The sequence below is a fragment of the Cottoperca gobio genome, chromosome 1 (assembly GCF_900634415.1).
Source record: "Cottoperca gobio chromosome 1, fCotGob3.1, whole genome shotgun sequence".
NCBI lineage: Eukaryota > Metazoa > Chordata > Actinopteri > Perciformes > Bovichtidae > Cottoperca > Cottoperca gobio.
The window spans coordinates 11,926,321-11,946,483 of NC_041355.1; the positions used below are offsets into that span (position 1 = coordinate 11,926,321).

The window sequence follows — 20,163 nt, forward strand, 5'->3', positions numbered from 1 at the left end:
CACATGGCTGATAAGAAGTGGAAGAATATAGACGAAGGCTGGGGTCTGGTTCATAATACCACACAAAGAGGCCCGAAAGGGGGTGGGGAGGCTGATAGAGTAAGGTTTATGGCTTTGGAAATATGCTGAGCATGTGATCAGTAAGTGCTTCTGCAACCCTGAAGCCATAGGACTGCAGGTCACATACTCTCAGGTAAAGGTAGAGAAGAAGTGCACCTTTCATAAAGTTGCTAACACATAATGACCTAAAGAAAGGTGTGTAGCCCAAGGACATGTGATGTGACAAGGACAGGTTCAAGCCAAACAAGAAGCTCCAGTCTTGGGGATTGACCCTCGCCCCTGTGGTGGTGGATGAGTAGTTTTATCTTGTGCTCAATCAGTGATCTACTATAAATGTCTTTAGTTGCTATACTTTTACTTCAGACTGACCTAATACATATATATATATATATATATATATATATATATATATATATATATATATATATATATATATATATATATATATATATATATTTGTTATAGTATGTTTTAAAGTATGTTTTTATTTTTTCTTGTAACTTCTCTTAATATATTTATTGTATGTACCAAACACTGAGACAAATTCCATGAATATGAACAACCTATTTGGCAACAAACATTATTTAGATTCTATAGATTAAGCTACCTGACAGTATATAAAGTAGTTGAAATTAGTGCCACCTTGACCAGCTGAAACATTAGTCATGCTTACGCATTAATGCATTACTAATTCTAATGCAATCATATAATGAAGCCCAACATTATTCTAAAATGGGCCATTCTGCGTAATGAGTACTTTTATTTTTGGTACTTTAACTATATTTTGAAGCAGATACTTTTGTTCATTTACACAAGGAAGATTATGAATGCAATACTTTACCAGTAACTGAGCATTTTACACAGTCGTATTGATATTTTTTACTTTAAATAAAATAGGCTGTGAGTACTTCTTTCACTAGACACATCCATCAACAGGATTCAAAAGGTCATGAACACACACAGTTTGTCCTTGCTATGATTTGTGTAAATGTGGCGCCCTCTCGCGGAAAGATTGAGCAGCACACCCTCCTCCTCCTCCTCCTCCCTCTCTGCTCAGGTGAGCTGGTAAATTTTTCACCTGCATGTGTTGACGTCACTACAACTTCAGGAAAAAGAAACGGAGGAGTCGTGATCACTTAAGGCGGATGAATGTCTTTGGTTTGGATGGTGAAACGAAAATCAAACACAGTGAAGTACTCGAGTTCAACTTTAAACGGAATTCATTTGAATTTGTAGAGTCTTGTGTTGTTCTCCTGTTGGCACACACACGATGTCTGCCTCGGCTATATTTGTGCTGGACCTGAAGGGGAAGGTAAGAATAATGTTGGAGTTGATTGTAGACACTTATAATTGCTTACTCTCAGCGACACACGTTATAAAACCCTACAAGAATTAATTGTATTGGCTGTTTAGTTGACATGCTTAACTGTTTCTGTAACTGTTAAACATTAATGGCGCTTGCGTCGTTAATAATTAATGAAGAGTCTGCGACACACTCATTCATTGGCCTTCTCTGCTTTACTTCCGGATACATGTCTGTCTGTGGAAATGCACGCTGTAGCCTTAAATAACTTCAGTGGAAGTAGCCAATTGTGCTGCAGCACCTGTAGCCTTCAGTCAGAGCGTCTGTGTCAACATCTTCTTGTTGTCACGGTGCATGGCACAAACATCCCCTTCTCTCCACACAGGAAATGTAACCTGACACACAAGTTAGTGTTACTGAGAAATTGAAGCACACATGGTTTCAGGTGTTTTGTGTGCAATAAAAGGACGTTTTTCTGTTTTCCTCAATGTAAAAACTAGAGGATTTGATTCAAGCACGCTGCTGTAGGCTATAATAACATTAGGTCGCTGGAGCTTCAACGGGTGTCAGGTTTAACGTTCTGCATCTGTCTTATCTAAGACATCTTCTCTTTCCTTTGCAGACTTACAGGGGTTAGTGTCACAGCTAAGCATTCCCACTTTTCTTTTCTATTCTACAAAATCACAAGTACATCAACACCTGAGGGTCTGTAGAACAACTTTTGAAGAACTCGCGTTTCAACTACACTAATTATTTTCATTATTGATTAGTCTCCTGATTATCTTCTTAATTAATCGTCTATGAAATATCAGAAAATGGTTACGGCTAAAGTAATCTTACAAGGTTGCTTGTTTTGTCCCACTAACAGAGAAAAATCCCAAAGATATTTAATTTACTATCCCATTAGAGAAAGAAAAACAGCAAATTGTGACAAAAGAGCACTTGGAACTAGAAGCGCTTTGGTAATTTTTTTTTTTTTTTAATTACTTTGACATTATTTCTTCTATTTCTAGGAAACTGCATTTTTCTGTGTTTTTTTAAGTACATTTATTTTGATGTTGCATTGGCGCATACTAATGAGTAAAGCTTAAACCTAAAAGCTGTCTTTCGCTGTGACTCCTTATCCTATTTAGTTACACTAAGTTGTATGATAACCATGTGACGTTATTCTTCCCGATCAGGTGTTGATTTGTCGGAACTACAAAGGCGATGTGAACATGGCGGAGATCGACCACTTCCTGCCTTTACTCATGCAACATGAAGAGGAAGGGCTTCTCTGTCCTGTACTGTCACGCGGCAATGTCCACTTCATGTGGATCAAACACAGCAACCTGTACCGTATCCTTGTCCTAGATGTTTCTGGCATCTAATAGTAATTGAGTCATGAAGTAGTAATAATAATGATAATAAAGGATTTTAGGCCCACAAGTTATTCCTAACATCCCATAGTATTGAATTACATCCTTAAAAAAATATATATGGGGAAGTAAACAACATCTGTGATCTTAACTGTAACAAAACATTAACGTCTAGAATACTCCTTGACCTGCTCTCTGCACAGTGGTGGCCACTACGAACAAGAACTCCAACGCCTCCCTTGTGTACTCATTTCTATACAAACTAGTGGAGGTGAGTCACACACACTCTGCTGCCTTACGTCTGTGTACACCTAAATATTTATTGTACAGTTTCCAAGCATGAATGTGTGTTTGTATGAAGAGCCAGTGGAAGATGGCAGTCAGAGATAGTGATAATCCAAAGTAAAAACGGGCAGTTACTACGACACAGATGAGGCTGATGTCTGTTATGTGTATTACTCAGGTGTTCACAGAGTACTTCAAAGAGCTGGAGGAGGAGAGCATTCAGGATAATTTTGTGGTTGTCTACGAGCTGCTGGATGAGCTGATGGACTTTGGATTCCCTCAGACTACAGACAGCAAGATCCTACAAGAGTGAGAGTTCACAAGATACACAAACACTTTACAGAGATGTATAATTATTGTGTTTATTTATAAAGAGTGTGGCAATCTTTTTTTATCTCATCTCTTGCAGATACATTACTCAGGAAGGTGCCAAGCTCGAGGTGGCAAAGTCCAAGGTGCCGACCACCGTCACCAACGCCGTCTCCTGGAGGTCAGAAGGTATTAAATATAAGAAGAACGAGGTCTTTATTGATGTCATCGAGTCCATCAACGTACTGGTAAGATGTAGGGCTGAGTCTTATTATTTGTTTGCGAATTTGTGTCATGTGTGCTAATATTACTTTTTCATAGTTAAAGCAAATGTTGTTATGCTGAATAGAACATAATGTAGCAAGTACTGTATGAGTTATTCTGTATACTAATGATATATTCAAGTCAAGTATTAGGATGCAGTGTTTTCTTTAGGTGGTGATGATTATTACACTTAATCTATTTGCTGCTTCTTATTTAACTATCTATAGCAGTGGTAGTCGTGGAGTTAGAGTGGTCTCTTCATGTCACAGTATAAGAAGAAGATGAAGTAAATTTGATATTTATTATCTGGTTGGGTTATAACTGTTTTTTTCGTGTTTTTACTTTTGTCTTTTATTACTTTGTTTGTTTGTTCTATGAGTGTGTGTGCATTGTGATGTTGTTAGCACGTGTGTTGTGTGATGCAGCACAAAACAGGGAGGCCAGGAAAAATTCTCCTGTGGGACAATATAATATATTTCATCTTAAGTCAAGTCAAACTTTATTTGTATAGCACAACAACAATAACTAGTAAATTCTGGTACTTTATCTTGTAATGTCTTTTGGGCTTTTTCCTGTGCTTTCTGTTTAAATTTTATTGACTCAATCAATGAGATTACTATGATTTATGTATTCAGATTTGTTCACCACTGTGTATTGTTTGTTCAGGTGAATGCCAATGGTAGTGTGATGAGCAGCGACATTGTGGGCAGCATCAAGCTGAAAACAATGCTCTCTGGGATGCCTGAACTGAGGCTGGGCCTCAACGATAGAGTCCTCTTTGCTCTTACTGGACGTACGTCTACAGCCATAACCCTATCCATCTGTTACTCCAGTTAACTGGATCTGGCGTTCATCTATCTGTTCTATTTAAATGTATACCACTGATTGTCTTGTTTTGTGTTCAGGTGACAAGGGAAAGACGGTGGTGATGGAGGATGTGAAGTTCCACCAGTGTGTCCGTCTCTCACGCTTTGACAGTGATCGAACAATCTCCTTCATTCCTCCAGATGGGGAGTCTGAACTCATGTCTTACCGCATCAATACCCATGTGAGTCCAATTCAACAGCTTGTATTTATGCTAAATTGTTTATTGTTAAAATACAGCCTTATAGCGTTATGCATATAAATGAAATGGCCATCATGATTAATATGCATACGCAACTTAAGAAAGCATTTAAATGTTTTAATTGTAAAATTGTTCATATGATGAAACTCAATTCTTCATCTCTTGCAGGTGAAGCCTCTGATATGGATTGAATCAGTCATAGAGAAATTCTCTCACAGTAGAGTGGAAATCATGGTTAAGGTACGGACCAACTGCATTTCTAACTACACTGGCAACAAGATTACAAGCCTTTTTTATAAATATTTTGTGTCACTGGTTAAAGCAGGGGTCGGGAACCTATGGCTCTTTCGATGACGCAATATGGCTCGCAAACTATTTTGAGCTGAATTTTTAACATGATTAACAAGTAATAAATAATTATACTGTGTCATTTAAAGTAATACATTTAGCAGCGTAGCACATGTATGTGCTTCTAAACATGCAAACCATCTGAGCGGCATGAAGGTTGAGGCATTGTTTCGGGATGAAGCTTGGAAACTGTGCAGCGCCCACAGAGTCATACTTTGCCTTGAGTGTGTCGTTACACTGGTGGTCAATCAGCTCCATTTGGATGTTCACAGGTGCTGTTTCCACGTCAACTGCAAACGGATTGCTGAGCAGTTACATTTTAATTTCTGAGCTGCAAAGTCGGCAAATGCGTTCAGTTTATCAGCAGAATGCGCGGTCAGGAACACAACGGTGGAGATGTTTGTCAATGTTTGGAAACACGTAGTGACCAAAGTTTCTTTCTGCATCCGAGTCTCCCACAGGCAGCTCGGCTTGGAATGCTGTCACTACATCATACATGTCCGTGATCACGCGGCCCTGAAGCTGGAGGTTTAACAGTGAGATGCTTCGTTATGTCGCACAAACAGTCCAGCTCACATCGTCCCAGAGATCTGTGGTGTGTTTCCCTTTGCTTTCCAAAAACTGGCAGATTTCCTCACGCAACTTGAAAAATCTATTCAGCACTTTCCCTCGTCTCAGCCATCGCACCTCTGTGTGAAAGGGCACAGTGCCATGTTCAGAATGTATCTCCTCAGGAAAAGACTTAAATTGGCTCTTATAAAGTTTCCTGTCTGTGTTACGGTGCTTATTACATGTTCCATCTCCAGAGCTTTACAACACAGCGCTTCCTGGTGTATGATGCAGTGATACACCGTCAGCTCACCTGCACAGTTCTCCCACTGCATCTTCTCCCGCATCCTGCCCACTAATCTGCTAATATGTATTTTCCCGTGGTTATGCCATGCATTGATTTAATTACCAAAACCGGCGGGCCAGTTAAGACAGACATATGATATTTTCTCGCGGGCCGGATATAATTGCCTTGAGTTTGACACCTGTGCAGTAAACACTGAAACGTGCACATAAATGAGATAAATAACATAACGTTTAGTTTATTTAATAAAAGGGCACCTGTTCAATGAAACACTGATAGCGCTTTTAGTACTCGGACACATATTATACTTAAAAAACGCATGCATAAAGTTGCATTCAATTTTATTAAATATATGGCTCTCAAGGAAATACATTTAAACATTTTTGGCTTTTATGGCTCTCCCAGCCAAAAAAGTTCCCGACCCCTGGGTTAAAGCATGAAAAGCACAAGAATTGAAGCAACAATAATTTCTGTTGTGGTTAATATTGGTTCTCTCATACTTGTGTCTTCAGTTTGTATTCAATTCCCATAACTTGGACTAGCTTTACAGTAACATCTGTGTTGTATTTTAAGGCAAAGGGACAATTTAAAAAACAGTCTGTGGCAAATAATGTGGAAGTGAGGGTCCCCGTCCCCAGTGATGCTGACTCCCCCAAGTTCAAAACCAGCACAGGCCAAGCCAAATATGTGCCTGAGAAGAACATGGTGGTGTGGACCATCAAGTCTTTCCCTGTAAGAAATGACCTGCTTTGTTTGTTACATGCAAATACATTAACTTCAAATGATATACTTTGTAGATATATGTGTGTATTGCATTTTAGTTAAAATTCTGATGAAAGACTTACATATGTTTAACTCTCTGTCTGTCATTCTGCTCCTCTGTCAATGTCTCTGTCTGTCTGTCTTATCCATTTTGTCTGTGTGCATCCATCGATCCATCCAGGGAGGTAAAGAGTTTCTAATGAGAGCTCATTTTGGTCTGCCCAGTGTGGAGAACAATGAGCTCGAGGGAAAACCTCCCATTACCGTCAAATTTGAAATCCCATACTTCACAGTCTCAGGAATACAGGTGTGTGTGTGTTTATGCTGAAGCTCTCCTTTTAATGTCAGACATCCCAAGAATATAGCCTGTGGTTGTATGAGTCAAGTCCATCTGAGAGCAAAACAAATGTATTCTGGATCTGAAGCATGTCAGAGCATCGTGTATCTTGTTTATATCAATATGCACAATGATAAAGCTCTAACCCTCACCTGAGAAGATCACAGCTTTGCACAGGGCGTCTACAGTTTAAAGTCCGTGTATAGTCATGTCAGGTCCTGTAAGAGCTGATATTGTCTGCTCGGCAAACTAGATTTAATCTTAATTGCAGATGCACATTAATGTTTCTTGCCTCAACACTGCCTCACTCACTCTTTTTTTTCACCAGGTGCGATATATGAAGATCATTGAGAAAAGTGGTTACCAGGCTTTACCGTGGGTCCGGTACATTACACAGAGTGGAGGTACATTAATATGTTTCTTTAATATAATATGACATACTGTTTTTAGAATGTATTACTGGTGAGATATGTTGAATCACATTAAGCTTTTTAAATTTCTCCTTACATTTGTTCTCTTTTTATTTAGACTACCAGCTGAGGACCAATGTGTAAAGCCTGAGGCATTACTGTATAATAATCAATTCCAGGACTTCCAGAGGAGCATCAATGATCATTTTAACTGGACTAAAATAATGTCTTTAAATTTCACTATATTTAATGTCAGCGATCTTGTTTTATGAAATCTGTGTGCAACTTGATTTTAATGTTTTTATTGTGGGACCACTACAAGTTATTTAAATGTTTATTGAAATTATTACAATTTGTCACTAGTAACCTTTGTATATTTGTTGTGCCCCTTTTTGTTTTTCTCATGAGTTTACAACAGCATATAAGGGCAGCTTTTGTCATCATATTGTTGTCATGCATTGTGCAATCAGAGTTACTAAATTCCGCCTAAAATTAAAAACTTACACCCGCCTTTTTTCCACACTTGCCTCTGAAGAAATACAACCAAAGGTCAGAAATGTGAATGAACTGCCTTTGAAGACATCAACGTATACAAATCGCCCGCTTTCTTCGCTACGTGTTCTGATTGGTCGACTGCTGCTGTTACCACAGTGATAGTGTAGTAACAGAGTTGTAACTCCGCCTCTTTTACCATATATGGAAGAGCAACACCCTCTGAGCGAGCTGTGATTGGTCAGCGTGTGTTCTCTCCAATGTTTGTAAATTGTAGTCTGGAGACACCGCTGTGTAGATCTCAGCGCGCAAATGTATTTTCTAATGTTGATAAACTTTCCTTGTTTGGATTTTATTTAAAAATTACTGGTCTTTAGAAACAGCGGGATAGAAAATCATCGCGACGTTGTGGATCTTAAGGAACCGAACAAGGTATGCTAAAATGCTCTTAAACAGTTAGTATTAGCGGTTAGCCTGGATGCTAATTGTTTGTAATATTCAGTTGACGTGAATTGTCTCTCTCTCCTGGTATAACAAGTGTTTCAAGAGCTTTGTTGTTTAAACGTATGTTTAGTAAAAAACGACATGATGTAACAATACGCTAGCACAGGCAGATAACATGGCGTCAACGGGGAACTGAAGCTTACGTTAGCCGGATGCTGTAGTAGCTAGCAAGCGAAGTTAACCTTCCTGAATCCTGACTTTACCGTTTTACTGTCAATATACTTTTATTAATACCATCATGAGGAGCCCATGGTTGAGTTTCTGTGTAATTGTAGTTGTACATCTCCTACTGACCAGGCAGAAGGAGAGACTATAATGGTCCTGAGTCAGATGGATGCCGGTAAAGCTTTGACTGCGGCAGCAGCCAAAGGGAATACAAGCGAGGTTCAGAGGATCCTGGAGGAATGCAGATTGCATCCTGATACTCTTAATGATTTTGGCAGGACTGCGCTACAGGTGAGGATTAAAACCCCATACATTTGTATGCATGTTTCATCTTTAGGGAGGTATTCACGGCACAAATACATATACTGTAGAAATACGTTAGTCCAGCGTTCGCTTAGAGACTCCCCTCCTTTCCTCTTCACATAACATTTATCACATTGCCTGTTATACATATGTTCTAGCACCGTGTATTAGCAAAATGTGAAATATTGGTTTTCCAATATTCAGGAAAGGTTTAGTCTATAAAATATCAGAAACGGAGAAAGATATCCATGCAATTTCCGAGACTTTAAGGTGACTCTTCAAAGAGCTTGTTTTGTCCAACCAACAACAAATTAACAATACAGTAACAACTGATTGTAAAAAGATGAATGTTGTCATCAAAGTATGTTATTTTCTCATTACCACTATACACAGTTATTCTATTTACTTGATTCTTCACCAGGTTTTACTTTACATATTTTCTTGGAATTGACGGCTTAAATGAAACATTTATAAGGGATTTGTGATTTCTCTGGAGATCATTGACATGAAATTGTATTTGGTAGAATCTAGGGTTACACACAGGTGTTGAATCTAACGTGCGCTCTCTTCCTCTCTCCTCTGATATCTCTTACAGGTGATGATGATGGGAAACTCCAAGGTCGCCAGTTTGCTATTGGAAAAAGGAGCAGACCCCAACATCCAGGACAAACATGGGATAGCTCCTGTCCATGATGCAGCCCGAACAGGTTTTGTAGACACTTTGCAGGTTCTGGTGGAGTACGGTGCTTCAGTAAACATCCCGGACCAGAGGGGCGCCCTGCCTATCCATATTGCCATCCGGGAAGGCCACCGTGATGTTGTGGAGTTCTTGGCACCGCTGTCCGACCTGAAGCACGCCAACATCAGCGGTCAGACAGCGATAGATGTGGCCCGAGCTTCATGTGTGCCTGATATGATTGACTTACTTTTCTCTCACATTCATAGTTAGTCTGGGTGCTGGGTGCCTACTGGGTAACCCTGACCAAACTTTTTGCTTCAAACCTGGTGACTTGAATTCATTGCTGTGTAAAGGATTATTTTTTTTGTTAATAGTGGCTCAGCATTAATATGTGACACAGGACATATTGTCCTGGCAGCTTATTTTCAGTGGATGGGTGGCTATATACAGTAGACACCTCTTTTGCACAGTGCAATTTAGGCACCTTTATATATCTGTTTTCCCTATTAATTGGGAGTGCACATTTGTAGATAGTTTCCCCAGTGTTTTGTAATCATTGCATTATTTCCATTGTGTGACAGTTGAAACCTTGTATGTGTTTTTACACTTTTACAAAACTTGACATGGTGCACCCTGATTGCTTTTCATAGTGTTGTTTCTCTTAACTAGCTGTACTTAGACTTTGAATTTAATCTTATTTATTGTTGGAAAAAGACTGAATATTCCCGTGACTTTGTAAATAGCAACATTTATTGTGATTTTGTTGAAATGTTATTTATACAAATACTTTTAAAATAAAAGTGAGATTATTCACTTTACTATTTGCTGAAGAAAACACAAAATAAAGTGTTGGACTTGAAGTCTTGAAGTCATAGTTTTCATTTTAAACCGTGTACTGATTTAGCTTCCACGATGTTAGCAAATCAGGTAAACTAAGCTCCTGTAGCTACCTTTGAGGTTACTGGGGTCTGTATTGTTTATATTTATCATGATTTTCTATTATATTGGAAATTAGAAGAAAAAAAGATCTCGTGTTTTTGCTTTTTTCACATTTTACTGGCAGTGTGGAGAAGGCTTTGAAACGGCATTTAAACTATCACATCGGGCAATGTTTCTTAACTTGGGGGTGGGGGGAGTACCCCAGGAAGGGTTCAGAAGGTAAATCTTTGGGGTCGCACAATGATTATCATTAACAAGATAAGAAAGATGACAAAACAACATTCTGCTACATAAATGCTTCTTTCTTTATAATATTCTCTTTTTATTGTCAAATACTGGAAAGTTGTGTCTCTTCTGGCCAACAATGTATGATCACAACTCTATAACACGAGTCGACATTGCTTCATTTTAAGGGGTCATAACACAAAAAGGGGTTGGGAACCACTGACAAACATGTATTTTAAAAATGTTACAAACTTTAACATTCTATTATAATTACTTTTTAGCAATGAGAACCAAACAACCACTATTGAAGCATAACATGAAATCTATTTATGATCATTTTGCTTTTGTTAAACCACATTAACAACATCTTCCTTTACATAATCTAATGTATTATCAGTGTGCTGTCTGCACTTTGTTAACTACATGCATCCTCAAGTGTTCAGCACTTCCCCAAGGTGATTCATCAAGGGCATTTATAATAACGGCATGCTGGAATGCACTGCACAGTGAAAACCCTTTCAAAGGTCATAGAGATAGCTGGATTAAAACTCTAAATGAATGAGGGCCCTGTTGTCCTGAGGCTTGTAGGTAACGGTGGCACAGTTTGCTGATGTTTGTGAGGGCTGCTATAGTACAATGGCTATTTTGTTTGCTCGTGTGCCACGGGCCAACATCACCAGCCGAGAAAGTAGATACAGTTCAACTACTGTGCTGCTGGACCGCTATGAAGAGCCTCATGATGTCACAGAGAGACCATGTACTGTATGTGTGTTGTGTATGTACTGTTAACATGTGCGTCATGGGCATATTAACATATCGGCACATTTATTTAGACTATGACCAATTGTCTGTTGACTACTCAAGTAACCTACTGTCCTTCAGTACAATTTTGAAGTACTTGTACTTTACTTGAGTATTTCAATTTTGTGCTACTCAATACTTTAATTTGACTTTTAACTCCTCTACATTCGTTTGCCAGCTATAGTTACTAGTTTGCTGCTAAAGAGGTTATACACAAACTAATAAATCAGCTTATAAAATATGATTTGTGGTATCCCTTACCATTCTGTTTTACTACTGCAGTTTACAGGTTCATGCTGTTTTCACCTTCCTGTTTCAGATTTACATAGTGCCAGACATGATCACCTGCTGGGAGCTGCACAGTAACCACAGAATTTGACTAGAGGGCAATGAACAACTCTACAGGAGCAGCTCACGGTTAAATGCCTAATCGTTCTCCAGCAGTAGTTGTTGAGGAGTAATTTACTTTCCCAGTTTGTCTTCCTTCTCCGTTTTTTGTGCTACCACTCCATCGCTTCGTGTAATAAAGACCCACAACTAAAACAATATATATATAGACAGAAGAGTTGTAAAGAAGATAGTCCTGCCTCCAGCCACCAGGTAGAGCTCCCTGACTTCACTGAACACACATGTGGGTGTTTGCTGGTGTTTCAAATGCTCCCTGTATAAACACTGTAGTGTTTTGTTTGTTCTGCAGGTTAGGAGGGTTACAGTAACAGTGACGAGTTTGCAAGCAGCAAGAAGTAGTAGGAGTACACAAGAATAACCAGAATACTGGTTATTCTTGTGTAACCCCCCCCCCCCCCCACCCCCCACACACACACACTCATACAGATGTGTGGGAATACATGATGATGACAACACAGGGATATGAATCAAGTTCCTTTTAGAGATGGGAGAATATGACAAAGGAATGATCTGTTTAACACACCCATCTAGATGTAAGTGATGACAGTTTACATCTTTTTATTTTTTAAACTTAGACCCCTCTTACAAAAGGATGCACATTAACCTCTCTTATAGAGCTTGCATCGACAGACAATTAAGTGGCAACTATATTTATATTCTAATAATCGTTTAAGGAACATTAATTAGTTGTGTCCTCCGCTCCAGATCAAGGGGTAAAGGAGTTAAAGGATAGGTTAACACGGTTTTAAAATTGTGTTTTAATACAAAACTCTTGATTTGAGATACGATATAAAATAGTTCAATTTAAAATAGAAAATATGAAAAATATATCTGTTCTTAAAGTGGAAGAGCTGTATTGAGCGGTCACAAAAAATGTCAGTTTAGTATGTTGTAAAAAAAAGAAAACATAAGTCATAATACAGATTGACCTAAAAATGTCACTAAAATACTGTAGTAAAGTATGTCATAACAATTCATAGTAAAGTATGTCATAACAATTCATAGTATAGTAAGCTGTAAAAAAGTTAGTATAATATGCAATAACATTTTAATTAACAGTCATAGCAAAGTCATAACAGGTCATAGTATAACTTAAAGCATCTTGGAGACATAACATGTTTTTCATTATTTAAGCCTGTTAAATTGATGTATTCTCATTTATTTAGTTTAATGTTGTAACACACTTGACTGCGACCTTTAAAGAGCAAAAGAAACAGGTAAATGATTGACAAAGAACTATGACGTTATCAGCTCTTTTGTAAATACGAAATAAATGTAATTCTTTCTTAAGACCTTGGGGAGTTATGTGGTAGCGTGGGAAGGTCAGTGTATGCTCCAGTATTACTGAGGCGTGTCCGTAAACTGACTGATAGGATCCCATTTTCTAGCCAACTAGTCAGGACATGACTGCACTGCAGTTCAGGCTGAAAAGTCATGAAGAGTCATGAAAGTAGACAGAGAAAACATTGGAGGAAAGAAAGAAAGAATGTAGGAAGAAAGAACATGTGCTCTTGTTGCTTTGAGAAAGACTGAACAAAGGCATTTCCAAGAAAAATTAATCAAATACAAAGCATTTAAACACCCACTGTGTGCTTCACCTTAAACCTAAAAAAAGAGCAACTGCACTTTACAATAGTTTCGCAACTTTTAAGTCATTTCATGTCCTTGTTTTAGTGTGTTCAAAAGGTACAGTCAGTGTATCTGCACCAGAGGTTAATGAGCTCAATGTACAATCAGATAAACATCATATCTTTAGGTAATTTTACATCTCACTTCTCAAAATCTAACGGCCTAAAAGGAAATCATTCCCAACATTTTACTGTAAAAGTGTAACGGCTCTAAAGAGGAAGTAACAAGAATAAGAGAAGAATAATGAAGAATGTATGTTCAATGTGTCACCCATTACCACAGACACTCCATATATTACTCATCCAAAAGACATTTTAAAGACAGTGGATTTATCTTCTCTTTGTTAATTATTGTATCATTTTCTGCACACCGAATGTCATGCTGACTTGACTTCTGATTCGTGATCCCATGTATTACTTCAGGCTTCTCTCCATTTGACTGAATATGTAAACAGAGAGATGAATACCTTTTATTCTGCCACTGAAAGGCTTTTCCTCCCTCCACTTGTTTAGTGTCTGAAAGGGAGCAACTTGAGCCGCCACACTGTGGGAAACACTTCTTCGTGCTGTACGAAACCTGTCCAACAGGATACAGAGCGTTAGAAATCCCATGACCTTTGTTCTGAAGAATCCACAAAATATTCAGTCAACAGTGAAAACGCTGGTCGAGAACAATTCGAAGGTCAAACCTTGTTCGCTGTTGAGCTCTTGTCTCATCCGCGAATTAGTTTTAGAATAAGAATTTAAAAGTTGTCTGTTAATATTACTGTGTATACCAGCTAAATAAAAAAACATTTAAAAAAAGTAAGTAAGGTATTTATAGGACACACATAAACTTTGTAAAATATTTATTTAAAAAAGGTATTTTTAAGAAAATGCATATTAAAAAAAACATTTTCAAAAACATGTTGATTTTTCACTCATTGACATATTTGAACACATGTTGAATGATGACCGGTTTTTATAAATATAATTCCAGTGTTGGGTTATCCTTTTGTGCTCAGTTATGGTTTTGGTTTCCCTTTTCATGCTGTTTTATATAAAGTATTTCACCTAGTGGCATGGTTTAATAGTCTCTTTTCTCCATGCTAGTCAGACCGACATGCTACACTGAGAAAAGATGAGTCAACGACAGCCCTTAGCTCCACAAACTCAGCCAGCTGTCAACCTGCTGCGTACTTCTGATGGCAGCAGATCCAGCAGGTTGTCCTCCGCTATCAGATTTAGCAGGGGACATTCCCCTATCTCAACAGGTAGAGACTCCAGACGGTTCCCTTTAATCTCCAGCCGCACTAGCTGGACCAGGTTGGCCACTCTGGAGCTAAGCATCGACAGGCAGTTGTTTCCAAGAGCCAACGTCTTTAGCCTTTTACAGGAGAAAAGCTCATCTGGCAGCATCTCTAAAGAGTTGAACGCAGCAGAGAAGTACTGGAGGCCCTGCAGGATGCCCACCTCCGGAGGAAGAGAGGTGAGCTGGTTGTGGGAGACATCAAGGTGCCTGAGCTTGGTGCAATAAAAGAGCCGAGAGGGAAGCTTTCGTAGCCTGTTCCAGCTAAGGTCCAGCGTCTCCAGGGTGTGCAGCTTACTAATATGATCAGGGATGTAAGTGATTTTGTTGTGCCACAGTTTAAGTGTCACTAAACGGTGGCAGTGCTGCAAGCTGAGAATCTCCTCCACAGTGGAAAGTTTGTTTTCCTTCAGGTCCAACTCCTGCAGATTGTTCAAGCTGAAGACAGCACTTGGGATGCGCTCCAACTCGCAGCCCACTAACTCCAGCGAGACTATGTTGGTTAACTTCTTCAGGCTGCTAAAAGCTTGGATCTTGACACCTTCATTGTAGATGCACAACCGCTCCAGCTGCAATGCAACATCCACTATGCTGGGTGGGATCTTAGTGAGGTTGGAGCGGAGCGCGAGGACTCTCAGAGCTCTAAGCTCTCGAAGGGAGTCCAGAGTGGCGCTTTTGGACACCTCATTGTTTAAAGGACCATTCAGATGTAACTCCTCCAAGCTATGCAGGGTGTACATCCACATAGGAACCTCTTCTAAACTTTCAAAATCTAGACACAGGACCTTTAAATGTGCCTTGAGGTGGGTCAGAGCAGGCAGCTGGAGCTTTGCAGGGCAGAAGATCAGCGTTAACTCCTGAAGAGACTCCATCTTTGCCACACTAGCTGGGATGGTGACATTTTTAACTTGCTCCAGTTTGAGCGATTCCACTTCAGTAATCTCAAAAACTGTGTCGGGAAGCCCCGGCAACATTAACAGGTGGAGCTCCAACCGGTTATTGGTATTCCTGGCGAGGCGGGCTCGCAGCTTTTTGGCAGTCCACTCGTGGTTGAGGTTGAGCTGATAGAGATGGCTCTCGCTGACCTCAGACAGAAAGACAGCAAATCTTTTAGAGTACAGAGCATCATATTGGTCCACAAGGTGCAGGAGGAACGCAAAGTCATTCTTCACGTCCGGTATGTCGTTAATGCCCGTCTCCAGGCGGACCTGCTCAAAGGAGTACACCTTCAGAGGTCTATGAAACTGCCAGTAGAGGGTGTATATGCAGAGAATCCCAAACACACCCACAAAGCAGATATAGCAGTAGGCAAGCTTGGAGAAAAGATGGGCTTTGTTGTGGTTACAGCAATAGATATCAAAACCAGTCAGCTCAGGAGGAACATAACAGCGCACTACGATCTCAATGTTCGGTACCAGCACCGCAGTGTAGATAATGATTAACAGGAACTTGAAGACTTTCAGGGATGTTTGTAGCACATACATGACATACAAGATGTCTGCTTCCTCTACATGAGTTCTGAACTTCTTCACCTTTTCAAACAGAGCTTTGGCCTGCTCTCCTTCCTTCTTATCCAACACGGAGGGGGCCGATTGAGGCTCCTGGGTTTTCTTTTCTGGATTAGACTTGACAGAAGAGGAGCGAAGAAGCACCACGGTCTCCTCATCATCTGCTCGTCGCTCTGTGGAATCTTTTGAAATTGTGTTTTTCCTCCAATTGACCAGTTTCTCCTCTCCTCTTTCCTCAGAAACCTCACTCAGGGCCCTCGTGGTCCAGGGAGAATCAAAGCACTTCCCAAGGATGGTAACAAATATGTCAATTTTGGAAGACGTCCCGGGGAACTTGAACCAGAAGCTGCTCGCTACCATGAAGATCATCGTGTGGATCACAACGAGGTACGGGAAGTACTTTGCGTACCAGTGGACAAACCTCTCGTAGCAGTAGTGGTTGACAAACACGTACTGGTGGATGTCCAGGTTGTTCTTGCGACCCGACACTTCTTGGATGATGGGCTTCGCAGATCTGACCAGCGTGTGCTGCGAAGTCACGTTCTCCCTGTAGGTCCGGATGTAGCTGCAGTCTATCGCTTCAGGCGTCGGGCTGGTGAAGTGGCTGGGCAGGCACGCAATCTTGTCTTGGGTGAGCTGCGGAAGATAGATGAACGAAAGAATAAATGAGGGGCGAGAGGAAGGGAAGAAAAATAATAATACTGCCTCTACTGCTGAATGAAAACATACATACCATGTATGTTCATTTGCACTGCCCCTTCTCAAATAAACTAAATTATAATAATAGGAATGTGGGGCAATGTATTTCGCTATTTACCAAACAGTCTGTTGCTTGACAAAAACAATGACAAAAGTATATCTGCTGTACACTCACACGTAACTATCCTGCTATATAATTAAAGAGGCAGAGAAGGAAACAAATGCAGGTGGCTACATCACGTGTAACTGAATAGTCCAGATCTCGAAACAATATGAAACCGTCATCAAAACACCAAATGAGGGAATATCTTTTGAAAGAATGGTCGTTACTGGCGGCACATCTTCATACATCATTTTGTTTGTTTGTTGTCACTTGTCCATATTTTTCATCTGAAAAGAAACGTGTATTTGTTGGGGACTATTTTAAGCAGCGGATTAATACAAATGTTATGCTCTAGTAATTACAGCAGAAGGACGGTAAATATAGGTTTGACTTAAATTACAATACAGTTCATTGTAATGAACATGTCTCCCAGTGCAACAGTGTGGCCTGTTGATATGTTTTTAATATATTTTAGACAACAATGAAGGTCTGTGGCACAGAGGAATAAGCAACTGTATTTGTTACTTCTTAATAGGAATGATTAAGTGTTTTTTTTTTGTGTTTTTAAGGGATTTGATGACAATAGGAAAACTATAGAATATCACCAGACTTTTAATTGAAATGGAAATAACTGGATATAATATTTTAATCACTCACTGTAAAGAGGATCAGAGGAGACAATTGATATTTACTTGTATAAATATTAGTTACTTAGTTAGTTATTATCACTGATTTCCTTCTGTGCTATTTCTAACAGGACACAGAAATGATAAACAGGTTGTGAGAGAAACATTAAGCAGGAAGTTAGAAGAGACGAGTTAGTTCAGTTACACTGTCTGTGTTTCTGTGTGGGTTGGAGGTCAGACAGAGAGGAGTATGTGTGGGAACAAAACATTCCTCTGATATGCCACAATACATACAAAGGATGCACATGTTTACCCTCATAACGCAGGTTACATTCAGTTGGTAATAATTACACTTCTAAATCTGTGTAATCGGCAAATGGTTTAAGAGCTTATGGTCATACAGTGGCTGGTTTGAAGGTGCCTCACCTGCAAGGTGCACCCAAAGACTCCAAGCATAAGCATAGCAACGCACAGGTACTCTGAGAAAACATCCCACCACGGCTTCAGGACCCGATACTTTGAGTTCTGGTCTACGCCAAAGTTTTTGAATTCACCCACTGGGATCATCCTGGCTGCTACTCCACACTGGTGAAAGAAAAGAGCGACTGTGAACAATGAGGCTAAAAATGTCTTTCAACACAGTTCAGTCTCTGGAGATCATCTAGTGAAAGGTTTTAAAGTTAAATGACCCCAAAAGACACTTGATGTACCAACACAGAACACACAGGACTTGGTTTCGTCATACAGAGGGTGGATACTTGCTTTAGGTATTTATGGCCTTGAATGAATGAGTCTACATCTAACTGTGGGTGGATCCAAAGTGGATAAACTAGTTTGACAACAAATCCATCAGGAAAGGGTTGAGGTAACTTTTCCTGATAATTACATATTTATGTGGAAAATAAACACATTCTGACCGCCTGTAATAATACCACTAAGTCTACACCCAAAGTTATCAATTAGCTTATTTAATTTCTGATGAAATGTGACACTTGACACCGACACGTATAAACAAATAAGACAAACCCTTGCAGCAGGCCACGACAAACATATTGTGGGATTTTAATCGTCTTTCTAAACATATATTATTTGTTTTTGATTCAAATAAGCGTTTCAACATCCTATCATGACAGATAGTGGTCGTCATAGTTTCGCAATCACACAACACTTTAGTGTTTCATGTTCATAACTTACCGTTCATTAACTTTTATGTCTTCAAAATAGTTTTACTTTGTCTCTAAAGTATCAGAATATACAGTGCAGTAAAAACAAATGAATTAGTCCTTTTCAGCTGTAACCAGGTGAATTTCACTTACCTGTTCCCGAAGAGGATTCACTCGTGACCGGTGGGACTCGGGAGCCCTTTTTCATCGTTAAAGACGAGCAGACAGGTGTCAAGGTAGCAGGTAACAACACAAGACATCCGGAGAAGATTTTCAAAATAAATCCATTCTCAACTAGCACGTTCAACATCCTCGAGCGCTAACTTTACAAATTATCCAGTAAATAAAGAAATACAGACTTTAAATGGCCTAAAGAAGCGTAGCCTAGTGCATTAATACATATTAAATATTAAGCTCATATTACTCCTAGCTCAGCTGTTATATTGCTGTCGTTACTCCTTGTGATTTAATACATTTTACAAACACACTTTTAAAAGTTACAGCATCTTCTCGGACATTTTCTTTGCGCTTTATCATTTTTCATTTCAATTTCAATTTTGTTATGATCTCTACGACACAGATACAAACAAGTATACAAGAATTATATTTTCCTGTCATTTTTTGGCTATTTCTGGAAAGCTTGACTGAGCACAGGGAAAAAAGATAATGCATTTAGGATATTCACCCAAATGTAATGTTTCTTCTCACAAAAGAAGACCAAACATATCTGATATCATAGAGACATATTAAAAATAGGAGATTTTCAGTGACATTACTGTTGGCCCATGTTATCTCGTGTACTGGTGAGACCTACTAAGGAACTAATGTTGGGTTGTCCCATCATTTCATTGTCTTCAATTCAAGCGATATAGATTTATAACATTAATTGATTTGTGTAACATATTGAATATAAAGCATTCGTCATATAGGGCACAGTTACAGCAGCTCAAGCTGTTTTTACCAAAAACCTTTCCTTTGTTGAGGGCTGCTGTGGTCTTTCCATGCTTGAAGAGATTACGTCTTGATCCTCTTGTAAATCCACATAATCAGGGAAGTTTTCCTCTTGGATAATATAATAATGGTCTCATCCACCTGCCAGGTTTAGCAAGGAAATGAGATGTGTTGGCAGCAATCATGGGTGGTCGATTAATGACAAACTTACCACAGGTTTAGACTCACTGAGACAAAATAAAAACCAAAGAAAGATTTGACTGTTGGTATCTATCGTAAAACCAAAATTGGGAACACTGACTTGTTCATGTTAAATATGATGACAA

The 20,163-nt window shown here is 39.3% G+C and overlaps 3 protein-coding genes across 5 annotated transcripts; 2 read left to right on the forward strand and 1 right to left on the reverse strand.

Annotated features, from left to right (window-relative positions):
* Window positions 1–1,157: 1,157 nt before the first annotated feature.
* On the forward strand, window positions 1,158–7,865 carry ap1m2 (adaptor related protein complex 1 subunit mu 2). Its single transcript, XM_029442433.1, has 12 exons — window positions 1,158–1,372; window positions 2,545–2,701; window positions 2,925–2,992; window positions 3,185–3,315; window positions 3,416–3,563; window positions 4,246–4,372; window positions 4,485–4,627; window positions 4,814–4,885; window positions 6,420–6,578; window positions 6,790–6,915; window positions 7,274–7,349; window positions 7,474–7,865. The coding sequence occupies exons 1-12, from the start codon at window positions 1,331–1,333 to the stop codon at window positions 7,497–7,499; spliced, it is 1,275 nt and encodes a 424-aa protein (XP_029298293.1). The 5' UTR covers window positions 1,158–1,330; the 3' UTR covers window positions 7,500–7,865.
* Window positions 7,866–8,005: 140 nt separating this feature from the next.
* On the forward strand, window positions 8,006–10,352 carry cdkn2d (cyclin-dependent kinase inhibitor 2D (p19, inhibits CDK4)). Its single transcript, XM_029442434.1, has 3 exons — window positions 8,006–8,279; window positions 8,649–8,807; window positions 9,415–10,352. The coding sequence occupies exons 2-3, from the start codon at window positions 8,667–8,669 to the stop codon at window positions 9,766–9,768; spliced, it is 495 nt and encodes a 164-aa protein (XP_029298294.1). The 5' UTR covers window positions 8,006–8,279; window positions 8,649–8,666; the 3' UTR covers window positions 9,769–10,352.
* A 1,912-nt stretch (window positions 10,353–12,264) lies between these two features.
* Window positions 12,265–19,290, reverse strand: LOC115009742 (volume-regulated anion channel subunit LRRC8C). Of its 3 annotated transcripts, XM_029433947.1 has the most exons (4): window positions 19,040–19,290; window positions 18,150–18,308; window positions 14,679–16,931; window positions 12,265–14,076 (listed from the first exon to the last, which is right to left on the reverse strand). In XM_029433947.1, exons 2-4 carry the CDS (start codon window positions 18,288–18,290, stop codon window positions 13,795–13,797), a joined length of 2,676 nt encoding a protein of 891 aa, XP_029289807.1. In that variant the 5' UTR covers window positions 18,291–18,308; window positions 19,040–19,290; the 3' UTR covers window positions 12,265–13,794. The 3 variants fall into 3 exon arrangements, with proteins under 3 accessions (XP_029289807.1, XP_029289816.1, XP_029289826.1); XM_029433956.1 differs by lacking the exon at window positions 19,040–19,290 and having other exon boundaries at window positions 18,150–18,470; XM_029433966.1 differs by lacking the exon at window positions 12,265–14,076 and having other exon boundaries at window positions 14,099–16,931.
* Between the last annotated feature and the right edge of the window lie 873 nt (window positions 19,291–20,163).

What these genes read in the sequence shown, in the direction of transcription:
- LOC115009742 (XM_029433947.1), bottom strand. Translation starts at nt 18,290, where the DNA reads ATGATCCCAGTGGGTGAATTCAAAAACTTTGGCGTAGACCAGAACTCA. An exon ending in TCTTTGGGTGCACCTTGCAG is followed by an intron (nt 16,932 to 18,149) that starts GTGAGGCACCTT and finishes TATCTTCCGCAG; the next exon opens with CTCACCCAAGACAAGATTGC. An exon ending in TGGATCTGCTGCCATCAGAA is followed by an intron (nt 14,077 to 14,678) that starts GTACGCAGCAGG and finishes CCTGTTGGACAG; the next exon opens with GTTTCGTACAGCACGAAGAA.
- cdkn2d (XM_029442434.1), top strand. Translation starts at nt 8,667, where the DNA reads ATGGTCCTGAGTCAGATGGATGCCGGTAAAGCTTTGACTGCGGCAGCA. An exon ending in TTGGCAGGACTGCGCTACAG is followed by an intron (nt 8,808 to 9,414) that starts GTGAGGATTAAA and finishes TATCTCTTACAG; the next exon opens with GTGATGATGATGGGAAACTC.
- ap1m2 (XM_029442433.1), top strand. Translation starts at nt 1,331, where the DNA reads ATGTCTGCCTCGGCTATATTTGTGCTGGACCTGAAGGGGAAG. An exon ending in GACAGCAAGATCCTACAAGA is followed by an intron (nt 3,316 to 3,415) that starts GTGAGAGTTCAC and finishes CATCTCTTGCAG; the next exon opens with ATACATTACTCAGGAAGGTG. An exon ending in GAGTGGAAATCATGGTTAAG is followed by an intron (nt 4,886 to 6,419) that starts GTACGGACCAAC and finishes TTGTATTTTAAG; the next exon opens with GCAAAGGGACAATTTAAAAA.